Source organism: Ambystoma mexicanum, chromosome 6p (genome assembly GCF_040938575.1).
Source record: "Ambystoma mexicanum isolate Mex_15411 chromosome 6p, UKY_AmexF1_1, whole genome shotgun sequence".
Taxonomy (NCBI): Eukaryota; Metazoa; Chordata; class Amphibia; order Caudata; family Ambystomatidae; genus Ambystoma; species Ambystoma mexicanum.
In genome coordinates this window covers 1,481,384,146-1,481,396,694 of record NC_090935.1, presented here as the reverse complement: position 1 = coordinate 1,481,396,694, position 12,549 = coordinate 1,481,384,146, and the positions used below count along the sequence as shown (strand labels likewise).

The following is a 12,549-nucleotide window of genomic DNA, read 5'->3' as shown; positions in this document are numbered from 1 at the left end:
TTCCATTCCCATGAGTAGTTAGTCCATCTAAATTATAATTTATATAGTTGTCTACAAGTGAGCACATCAGTGACTACCCTAACATGCAGGTGTGTCCAATTTCATGAGCTTGTATTCCTGTGAGCAGTGAGTCTATCTCAAATACAATTAATAGGGTTGCCTCTAAGTAAGCACGTGTTAACAATGAGTTTCCAGACACGTTGCTTGTGAATGATCTAATCCTTTATTAAGATCATATGTATAGAAACGACCCCCAGCTAAGAGGCATCAGCTGCTCCCTTCTCATCTGCAACTGCTTCTCATCTCCTGCACATTCCCTCACAGAATCATATGATATTACAGTGGTTCCATGGTTGCCATGTGACCAGGATCATAACAAAGGCTACTAGCAAGAACTAATCATCATAAGGGCTATTTACAAGATAATAAATACATATATTTGTATAGTGTGGTAGTTAATGGTAAGCAAGAGAATGAATGACATATAATAACTTATCACAATAACTTATCATTCCTAACATCTCCTAACATCTCCTCTCCTTAATGATATAAAATAACTTATAATTCCTAACATCTCCTCTCCTTAATAATCATAAAAGCATGTGATATAAAAATGACTGAAATCTGAAATTCTGAATGAAAATAACTTATCACACTCAACATTTTTTCTCTTATCCCTGTGGAACCTGAACACTTTCGAAATCACACTCTCACAATCTCTTCTCCATCCCTCCTAAACACTGTCACTCTCTCTTTATTCCATATGCTACCGCCTTTAACCAGCACAGAGGAACCTAAATCTTTTACCCCCTGTTCAGAACATCTTGAGGCTCCCTTTCTTACTTTGGTAGCTAATTTGATTTTCACCCATTCACCTTCTTTCACCTTGAAATCTCTGCAGCAATTTCTCTCATCATACCTCACTTTGGCCTTGGCCCGAGAATCAGCAATTCTCTCTATTACTTTTTCCAGATCTACATTTACATTCCTGGCTCTCCCCATCCACCCAGGACAGATATGCAAGTTGGGTTTTCTTCCTCTCAACACCTCGAACGGAGCTACTCCTGTCACGCTATGTGGAGCCAACCTGTACTGGAAGGTTCTCTCCGTTACTGTCCTTACCCAATCACCACCTGTAGCTACGGCAATTCTGACCGCCTCCATGAGCGTTCTATTAAAGCGTTCAATGCAACAGTTGCTCTGGGGATGATATAATGATGTGGTTGACTGTTCTATTCCATACTTGTCAAGAAACTCTCTTCAGACACATGTTGTGATCCGTTGTCTGACAGAATTTTTTTAAGAAATTGTTCCCTCTAAAATACTTGCTCAAGGAATTTGACAATACTACTTCTAGATATATCTCTAAGCACACAAACATCAGGCCACTTTGACAGCAAATCTACAACTACCAACAAGTAGTTGTCTCTACCTCCTCCAACATTGAATGGACCCAACAAGTCTAACACGACTTCATCCCATGGAACCTTGGGACATTCATACACAACCATGGGTACCTTCTGGACTCTGAGTCCTTTATCACCCTCTATACATTCCATGCAACCCATGACTTGTTCTTCTGTATAATTGTCTACTCCTGGCCACCAAAATTCTGCTCTCACCAAACCTTTCGTTCTTGCGACACCTAAATATCCAACATGAGCTAAATCTACCACAGATTTCCTCATTTTCATTGGAACTACCATCTGATGCCCCCTATACAGATAATTATTCTGAACACACAGTTCATCCTTTACTTTGGCATAACCACACAAATCATCTTTGTAACTTTTCACTTTCCCACTCCTCACTAATGACAAGATTTTTGGATAAACCATATCTTCCACACAAGCCATGTCCCAGTCGTTCTTCTTCAGCGTCTCATGGACTTGAAAAATGTCTGCCATATCATCTGAACACCAGTTCGGCTCACCAATCTGTGGCTCTTTCTCCACCGACCTAGACAAAGCATCCGCAACCACATTACTTTGACCACATACATGGAGCATTGAAAACTGTAAACCTTGTAAAGCAGTTACCCACTTCATGATCCGCCTTGAAACTCCCTCCAAGCCTCCTTTGGTAAATATTCCAACTAATGGTTTGTGATCTGTCCAAATTGTAAATTCTCTGCCCCAGAAAAACCTTTTAAATTTCTCAACGCCCCAAACGCATGCTAATGCTTCCTTCTCCACAACAGAATATCTTGTCTCTGGTCCTTTCAATGATCTAGAAGCAAACGCTACTGTGTGCAATCCCATACCATCCTCCTGCATGAGGACAGCACCTAGGCCATAATGGCTAGCATCCTCAAAAACTAACGTGCGTTTCCCTTCTTCAAAACATTTTAAGAATGGGTGTATTAACAATAGATGACTTTATCTGCTCAAATTCCCTCCTGCATTGCTCATTCCACTTAAACACAACCCCTTTCCGGGTAAGAATCCTCATGTTCCGTGACATTTGAGACAACCCCTTAATGAAGTTTTCATAAAATTCTACAAGACCCAAAAATGACAGTATATCTCCTTTTGATTGTGAGCCTCCATTCTCTTAATAGCTTCAATACCTTCTTCTTTAGGTTTAACACCTTCTCCCTCCTGAAATTTCATGACCTAAATACACTACTTTATTAGCTTTAAAGGTACATTTCTCCATTGCAACATGCAAGACCTGCTGCCTTCAAAATGCTCAAAACTCTTTTGAGACGCTCGTCATGTTCAGTATCATTGTTTTCACACATCAACACATCGTCCTGATAACACATTACTCCATTCTCACCTCCCAGAAGTCTATGGATGATGCTTTGAAAAACACTTGCCACCGAGATTAGCCCAAAAGGCATGCAAATACACCTAAATAAACCAATGGGAGTGATAAAAGCTGAACGATCTCTAGATTCTGGATGTAATTCAACTTGATGATAGGCTGATTTGAGGTCTAGAATACAGAACACTTTGGATCCAGCCACCCCCACCAACAAATCGTCTATTCTTGTTAGCGAAAATGTATATGCTACTACCATGCTGTTTAAGTGTCTAAGGTCAATACATAATCTTAAGGACCCATTGGATTTTTTGACTACTGCTATTGGACTGACCCATTCAGATGAATCTATAATCTCAATCACTTCATCCAACTCCATTTTCTTGAACTCTTTCTCCACATCTTCTTTGAGTGCCAAAGGAATGGTCCGAAGTTTCACAATTTTAGGCATGGCATCTCTCCTCAAACGGAGTTTATGTACAAATCCTTTTAAACACCCCAAATTTCTCTCCACCTGAACATTCTCATTCTCTACGCTCTTCACTGAAAGTACTTGTTCTGGGTGAGCTGCCTCAAGTCTTATCTTTAATTCTGCCTCATCGCTCCATGACAGTAACTCTCCACCATTTTTTGCGACATGTATAATTCCAATAGATTTCCTATCCTTGAACTGTAATTCACCTTACAAACTCCCTAGAATTTCTATGGGAACTTCTCCATATGCGTTTGCTCTAACTGAATTTTCCCAAAGGGTACAACAATCAAATTTCTCTTTCCAGATTTGCACACTTATTAAAGTATAATCTGCTCCACTGTCAATAAGCATGGAGGCAGCTACACCACGAATAAATACAATTGCATAAGGTTTCTTTCTTTTCACTTTTCCATCAACAGCATTTACTGTATACACCACCTCTCTGGCTACTTCGCTGCCACATACATCCTCATACTCTGCAGATACTTCATGTTCTTGACTCATGCCAGTATTAAAGTTTTTACAACATCGAGCAAAATGCCCCTTCCTGCCACAATCATTACAAATGATATGCACTGCAAAACAATCTTTATCAGATGCCAAATGCCCAAATGAGAAATCTCCCACATCTGTAACATCTCCTTCCAACAGGACCTCTATTCTCCCTGGTAAATCCAGTATCCCTGAATGAATTAGTCTCCTTTGACATGTCCCCTGTATCCTTCAACGGTTGCCATTGGCGTGCCCAGCCTCTGCCAACTGAAGGTCTATTCTCATGACAAGCCTCAAACTTCCTCCCAGAGTAATCTGGCTGCCTTGTAGTCACATTTTCTCCTTGTATTTGGGCTACTTTTGACACTTTTTGCACAACCTCCTCACTTTCCTCAGGTTTTCACTGGATGCATCTGCTTGAAGCATTTTGATAGCCTCATCAGTATGTCCTATAGTCTTGGCTATCTCAATAGCTCTGTCCAACGAAGGATTCCTCTCCTTCCATAACTCTTTCCTAATATTATCGTTGGAGCATTTGATCATCAATTGATCTCTAAGATGTTCATCTTGGCAATTATTGAACCTACACTTGACTGCCAGGCCCCTTAAAGCAGTTATACACTCCTCTATGGTTCCACCACATTTCTGGCTTCTAGTGGCAAATTTATATCTCTCTAGTATGATGTTTTCTTCAATCTGGAAATGTTTGTCAAGCTTTGCCAGTGTATCTTCACAAGGACTCGCATCTGGAATGTCAGTCGGTTCTGGAAGTTTCTTCAAAACTTCCTGACCTGCCGTGCCCAAGCAATGGAACAACAATGCCTCTTTGCGTTCATTTGAAAAGTTGGCCCCTAAAACAGCTAGGGCATATTTGCTAAAACCCTCTTTCCAATCTGCCCATTTTACCTGGATTCATAAGAAAAAACGTTGGGGCTGGCACATTTGCCATGTCTTTGCTTGTTGATAAGTATATTGTATCAGCAGTAAACTAATGAAATTAATTAATGTGTCACCACTCACTGCCCAGTCACAAATTGTGAGTATAGCATACTGAAAATCTTTTCCATCCACAGACAAATAAGCTGAGCAGTATTCTGCTAACTCACCAATGCTGAATTTCTCAGCGTAAGGCACTTGGGCATGCTGTGCCCCAACTGATCCTCATGCACTGATTTTCCTGGCAACAGTTAGTTGGGCATAAACATTGCTCCAACCATAATTTCACCCACGTTGTGATCCCAATTCCTTACTGCAGCCAGCACCGATCACGGGAAACAATCTCCAGGTTCATGAATGTCTTCAAAGACAGTTGCTTGGCTCAATACTCACTCATCTGCCCGGTCCATGGTGTTCCCAAACACCAATCATCTAATGTTGCAGGGTGCAATATCCTTAATGGCATCCACATCTGTGTCCCATCTTTTATCTCTTCCTGCTATTCTCCAACCACTGCACAGGGACGTCCTTTCCTCAGACTGCAGACTGCCTTCTTGGTGCCTCAAATACCAAGTGCCAAAGTGCCTCTTGCTCTGGGAAGACACTGTGTTACTAGCCAGGGGTCCTCTCCTCCAATCCTTTTAATCCTTGTCGCCACTTGTTAAGAATGAGTTTCCAGACACGTTGCTTGTGAATGATCTAAGCCTTTATTAAGATCATATGTATAGAAACGGCCCCCAGCTAAGAGGCATCAGGTGCTCCTTTCTCATCAGCAACGGCTTCTCATCTCCTGAACATTCCGTCACAGAATCATATGATGTTACAGTGGTTCCATGGTTGCCATGTGACTAGGATCATAACAAAGGCTACTAGCAAGAACTAATCATCTCACAAGCTATTTCCAAAATAAGAAATACATATTTTTGTGTAGTGTGTTAGTTAATGGTAAGCAAGAGAATGAATGACATATAATAACTTATCACAATAACTTATCATTCCTAACATCTCCTCTCCTTAATAATATAAAATAACTTATAATTCCTAACAGCACGCCAGTGGATAACATAGCATGCAGGTGTGTCCAATCTGGTGTGCAAGTTTTGACTAGTGTGGGTATATCATGGGACATAGAGTTGCCACGTATGGGGATTTCTCTCATTGTACATTTGATTAATGTTGCAATGCATTAAAAGCAGTTACTGATGTTTTTTCCCAATCCCCCCCCTTTTTACTTGGTCCTTTTGTCTCCTTACCTATCCCATTCCTTGTCTTCCCTTTGTATTCATTGGTCTCTTTTTGACAATTTGACTGCACATTATTAATGGTATGTTCACTATGCTTTTCCATGGTTACTTTTGTATAGACATATGTCGATTGATTTTGTTTTTTTGTTACACGACTTTATGTGGATTTCTCAGATTTACTGTATACAATCAGTGCGCAATTGATTATTTTTGAGTGCCCAGGTTAAACCCCTTTTTATCTTGAATTACTTTAATGGTACGGTAAACCTTTAACTTACCTGGACGAGCGACGATCGGTTTCAACGGATTGATACCCACCTTAACATTAGTAACAGTGGGAGCAGAGGGCACGGAATTACCCCATCCCATGATTTATCATCTATATGTGCACAAGTATTGTATGGTGACTATGGTCAAACATATCTTAATTACGCAACATCTAATTTGGGAACGTTCAATTTCTGAGATGTTACACATATGTGGAAAACATAACCTGAATATAACACACAGAGTTTTATTACAGAAGCCGAACTTACTGTATCAGAAATGTTGGCCAAACTAACTAATTCTTCTTTTATTGCTTTTTCATTTGCTAAGCAGTCCATCTTAGCAAGTGCTTTCTCTTTGGCTGTTATAGTATTGTTCAGTTGTTCCTGTAGCTGCGTTTTTCGATTTGTTGTTGTATTGACTTCCTGTTTAAAGGGTTAAGAAAAAATGCTGAAATACATTCATCGTAACAGCATTAATAACTTACTTGAGAAAATCTCACAATCGCGGCTGGAATCATACATATTATATCTGTTACATTAACATACAGCATACATTTATTTCACACAGTGCTGATTCAATGCTATTGCTCATCTCTTGAGAGAATGTTCTCCGAGTCCATTATCTCATAAACATACCCTAGATATCAAGGACAACTTTCATCATGGATCATATTTGGTTCCTTTTTGGATCTGTTCTACATGCAGCTTAGGCCACAGCGTTGTGGCAAAGTTTTCACACTCCTCCTTCCCCTCTTCATGAATTACTGGGAGCAAACTATTGATTGAATACAGAGACCAATGAGTTTTTGAAAAACAGTAATATTATGAGTATACTTGGAGCGACTTTTAAACATGCCAATCTAATTTCTTAACAGAGCCATTTCATTGCTCCTATTTTGGCTCCAAACTTTTCAAGATCAGCAACAGATAAAGTCGAGTGAGGTACTTTTCATCATTGTGCTACAAGGCATCTCCTTGTCATTGAATAGTGGGCATAAAGCCCACACATGCACACCTTGTCCACAATGCACTCATGTAAACCGTTCTTAAGCACATAAGCGATGAGGTGCACGTTCTAGTCAGATATGTGTTGGACTGGAGGACCTGGGAAGTAAGCAGCAGTCAGAGCTGGGTTTATACCTCACATTCAATGCTCTTCTTTTAAATTTTTTTTTTTTAGTTCAGTTATTGTGGGAACATGTACCTATTTACTTTAATGTATTTTCTATTACATTCTTTTGTTTTACAACTTTTCAATTTAAGCCTGGGCACTCATTATACTTTAAAAAAAAAAAAAGAATTGCTACTTAAAATGCATGCAAAAGAACGATCAATCTCCTCATGCCCCATTTCACTGCCACATTTCCCCAATCACATTTCTCCAAACCTTGATCCCAACCAACCCCATACAAAATAAATGTATAATTGCATTTGAAGAGGAGTAAATATGTACATCCATAACATCTAGTACCAATCACAGAAGTGTGCACTGGACTGTAACCAACATGTGGAGAGCCAAGTGGTCTTGCGATGGAGTCTTTTCTCTGTGTTTAATCTGCTGGAGGTGTGGCTGACTGCTGGAGCTCTGATGCTCCAACATAAGTAGTCATTTCACCACAGAACGCAGAGCGGACAAGTGGAGAGTCAAGTGGTCTTACAGTAGAGTCTTTTCTCCGTGTTTACCCTGCTGGAGGTGTGGCTGACTGCTGGAGCTCTGTTGCTTCACCATAAAGAGTCATTTCACAGAAGAACGCAGAGCGGACAAGTGGAGAGTCTGGTCTTATGGTCTTGCGGCTTGAGGGGTGAGAGGAGTCATGGCCGTAAACCCACAAACCCTTTACTTCACGATAACCGAGATACTACAAACTGATACGGTAAGCGCAGAGTGACTGAACCGGCTTGCTTACAGGGTGGATTCCTTCATTCCCCTTACATCCTCTAGTCCACAGACATGGAAAATGGCAGTTGCCAAACTACACAGTGGTAGAATGCTGATAACTGAGAAGGGCTTGGCGGCATTGAAAGAACTGAATGAGAGGGGCACCAAACCGCTTGGGCTCACCCAGCCCCCAGGAGAATCATTGAAATGCCAGGACCATAACCACTATTGGGGGGAGGGGGCAGGCTCTATTCGATCTGGCTCATTCTCCCCCTTCCATTTTTTCCAAAATAGTGGGCAGATCCTCCTCCCCTTTCTTTTTCTATGGAATCCACCGAAACACTGCCCATGACTGCAGGGGCTAAGCAACCATCAATACACAAGGCAGTAGCTTCAACGCATCATAGCACCCCTTTGAGTGTGGAGCTGGCACACTCTAACTCTTACCCATGCACTTTGCCAATCAATACAAATGAGAAGCTGTCAGTTCAGGCAGCAATCGAGACAGGGGACAGAGAAAGCTGCCTTGACTTACATATAGTCCCTATAGGAAATCTCGGTGAATCTATTGTTTTGGACAATTCTTTCGGACACTTATGTGAAAACGTGGAGGGCATAACAAATAGAGGTTTCAGAACAACCCAAACAGGGGGGGGATCCCACTTTGGAACTAATTGATCTGTGTTCCAGTCTTCTTGTGTGAAATTCTGTGAACTCGTCACCAAATAAGCTGTGATCAATTGTTAAGCAACCATTAAACACAAACCTTTTGTCATGACACACAGAACGCGCCCCGAGACTCGTGCAGCCTTATTCAAGACTCAAGCAGTACGCAAGAAGGCATGATTCAAGAAATCCAGCAAAGATCGAACTCAGATGAGAAGGGGGGAACTCCTTGACACCTTTTTACCCCTGTAACACCGCGATGAGACGAGATTCAGCATTTGTATCACAGATGGAGTCTTTGAGGCCTGCATCCATCTCTGCCCTACATCTTGTGCTGGAATCATTGCTCAGGCTTTATGACAATTTTAAGGATGTTATGCAGGGCAAACCAAAAAAGTTGTGAAAGATGATCAGGACTTTGAGGTTGTCGAGGCCCCAGCTGAAAGATCCAAGTGAACTTCAGGATGAGATCGTAGTTTCTTCCTCTCTAAACAATAATGAGCTATTCTATCAACAAAAACCACAGAAGGCACCGAAAAAAAGGAAGGGTCAAGATAAAAAAGAAAAGCAAAAACCTGCCAGCAGTAAACCCCAACAAGCGCAAAGATATGCAGAAATGTATTGCTACGCTGTCTGACACTGACTCTGTTAAAGACTTAGCCCAGGATCAACTCTGCCTTAGCAACTCTCATGCCTCAACAGGCCTAGAGGGAAATCCGGTCCAGGCTGTGGCCCCTAAAAAGAAAACCAAGACAAAACTGAATAAGATCACCACTTTTGGGGGAAATCGCATAGCTATACCACTAAGTGACATGCTGGAACTTGTGGAGGTGTCAGTATTGGTACCACCGGCACAGGACTTGTCGGGCCCCTAGGCCAGGTTATGCACAATGTTCATCATCCAGCTGAAGAGTCTCTAACTAGTTCCCAGCACCAGTTGTTGGTTTTGACTGATTCAAGCTTGCCAAACAAACAGGATACAATTCAGGGAACGGCCATGGGTTCGGAAGTTGGTTAAACAGACCAACAACCAAATGTTCACAAATACAAGTCTCATGATGAAAGGCTTTCAGGCAATTCTATCACTGAGAGCACCGTGCTCTGATGACATAGAACAGGTTCTCTTTCTAATACAAGGGGCAAAGAGATCGGTATGTCAGTTTACATCTAATATAATAGCGCAAATAGTTTGGCAAGAAAGGCACCTGCCGAAATCCTTGGGTAATGAACTACATGATGTGGAATCAAACGCAGGCAATTACTGGGCCTCATTACGACCATGTTGGTCCAGTAACAACGGTGCCGGTAAGCCTAACGGCACCGTTCTTACAGGACCAGCATAGTACGACGCTGCGGGTGCCGACCCGCCCGCCAGGGTCAGACCTGGCGGGTGGAATGGCACCCGCCCGCAGAGTTGCACGGAAGCACTGGCACTGTTATTAACGGTGCCGGTGCTTCAATGTTGCCCATTCCCATTGAGTCCTATTGGACTCAATGGGAAAGGGGAATTATTAAATCACTGGCGCCTGACTTCCCGGCCATTGGACTCGGAATATCCTGGTGGCACCTGCCGGTCACGGTTACCGCCAGACCTGTAATGAGGCTCACTGACTTCCTGGCTCCTACAATTCCAACGTGCAGCACTATCTCTTCACTACTGAATCTAAACGTACTTGAGGGTACACCAAAGTCATCTCTGGAGGATTGGTCTTGACTGGAGGTGGCTGTCAAAATGTTTATGAAGGTCCAGTCAGGCACCAAAATTATCTAGTATGTAGAACTAACAGTTGTAACATGTAATGTGTGCAGGTACATGAACTTAGCTAGGGATGCTGAGAGCTGCGTGAGTGATGCAAGTATAGTTTTATTCAGTAATCCAGGGCCACTCGCGTTTTTCAGTTGGAGGGTTTCTTTACATACTTTAAAAATGCGACTAGAGTCAACAAGGGTTGAACGAGGGGGAGGGCTGGCCTCACTATGGCCTCACTATGGGAGGAGGCCATGCATCTGGCCTCCTCCCATATTGAGGTGGCCACAAAATGCAACAATCTATTGGCTGTCAGAGTGTTATTTGATGGCAGGGTGGAGGAGGTTTTGCTTGTGAATATCTATTGGAACACTGTAGGTTACACACTGACACTTTTTCACAAGAACTTGAATGGCTTGTTGGAGGAAAAACTTCAAGAAAACAGGCCACAAACTATAATCATGGGTGGCGACTTTAACGCTTGCTGTGCTAATGTTTTGTCTAACAAGGGTCACGATGCAGAGGGGTTCAATGCTTTTTCAATGGATGCAGGTCCTTCCACTATGCGGGACAACTACTTGCAGAATTTGGCTTGGAAATATGTCTACCTGGGCAGGGGACCTTATTGAGGGGTTCACACTTGGTGTAGGGGGTCAAGGTGTTTGTGGATTTACCACTTTTATGTCTCCTTATCCCTGCCCTCCCTGTGTGATCCCCTGTGGCATGGGCCCTTCCTACTGTGAGGGGGCCATTGTCAACGTTCATGGTTACACCACTAGTTTCTCTAGTTCCGGCAGTTAGAGGCGGCTTGTCGAAAATTGGAATGTAGCCACTTGTAAGAACTTTCTAGACATCTGGGGACAGGTGGCAAGGAGGGAGGCTACTTTGACCCAAGATTTCTCAGTGGAAATGTTTCATGAAACCCTCAACAAATGTCTTGCCCTATTGGTGAAAAAGGCAATTTTACCGGTACAAAAAAAACACTTACATCTGTACAATGATAAAGCAGTGCTGGCAACGAAAAAGGAAAGGCATGACCTTAGGGCTCTTAGGTCATTGGCCCTGTCCACCTCACGGTACACATCCCCTAAAAACAGCATTCTATCTTGGTATAAGGGAATTGTTAAACTTCTAAAAGTGAACGCACATATTGAGGAATATCAGCAAATTCTACAGGCTTTGATGCGGAAAAGCAATGCCAATTTCTGGTCCCTAATCAAGGGAAAAACCAAGGACCATGGCACACAGGTGGAATTCCCAATAAAGGAGCAGACGTGGATTGCCTACTTTAGGGAGAAATTAGCACGCCATGTGGTTGATGTTGACTGCCCAATTCCCCTGATCGGTGCAGGTGTCCCAGGGCTCTTCCCGTGGGAGGAGGACGGCATTCTATAGTCCATAGGATGAGCGAAGCCTCTAGAGTGCCGGGCCTAGATGGAATCCCACCCATGCTCATGAAGAAAGATCCTCGGGTTTGGGTGTGCCCTCTGTTGACACTATTTAAGAGTGTCTATGAAATGCACAAAATACCCTCTATGTGGCGCCAGTCCATAATTATACCAATACATAAACAAGGGGACACCACTGATCCTAGTAACTTTAGGCTGATAGCCTTGGTAGATTCAACCAGCAGGATTATTACCACACTATTACTCAGGGACCTCATACACCAGCTAGAACCATTAGATCTTACCTCTCGTTACCAGGTGGGTTTCCGTTCTGTATGGGGACCACCCTAAACGCAACAATACTTTTGCATGTGTTGGCGGCAGTAGAAAATGGGGTGGTGGGTCCAGTCCACATTGCATCAATAGACATTTCAAATGCATTTGACACAGTGAGCCGGAACACACTCTAGAGGAAACTCCTTGAGTGGAACATCCCTTTGAATATGGTCCAACTATTGGCGCTGCTACACAGCGATACAGTATTGAGGGTAAGCCTGACCGGGGAGGGTGCCATTTTGGGCAATGTTCTCACATATGTGGGTCTCAGGCAGTGCTGTGTCGTGGCCCCCACCCTTTTCAACCTGTACATGGTGGATCTGAACGCACTCTGGGAGTCAGGTGTTACGT

The 12,549-nt window shown here is 42.7% G+C and overlaps 1 protein-coding gene across 1 annotated transcript in view; it reads right to left on the bottom strand.

Moving 5' to 3' along the window:
* The window catches only part of LOC138511071 (coiled-coil domain-containing protein 158-like), a 1,089,990-nt gene that overhangs the window by 207,958 nt on the left and 869,483 nt on the right, over window positions 1-12,549 (bottom strand). Inside the window, exon 7 of the mRNA XM_069626570.1 lies at window positions 6,450-6,605. Within this exon, the coding sequence (XP_069482671.1) occupies window positions 6,450-6,605 (156 nt within the window). The remainder of the gene's footprint in view (window positions 1-6,449; window positions 6,606-12,549) is intronic.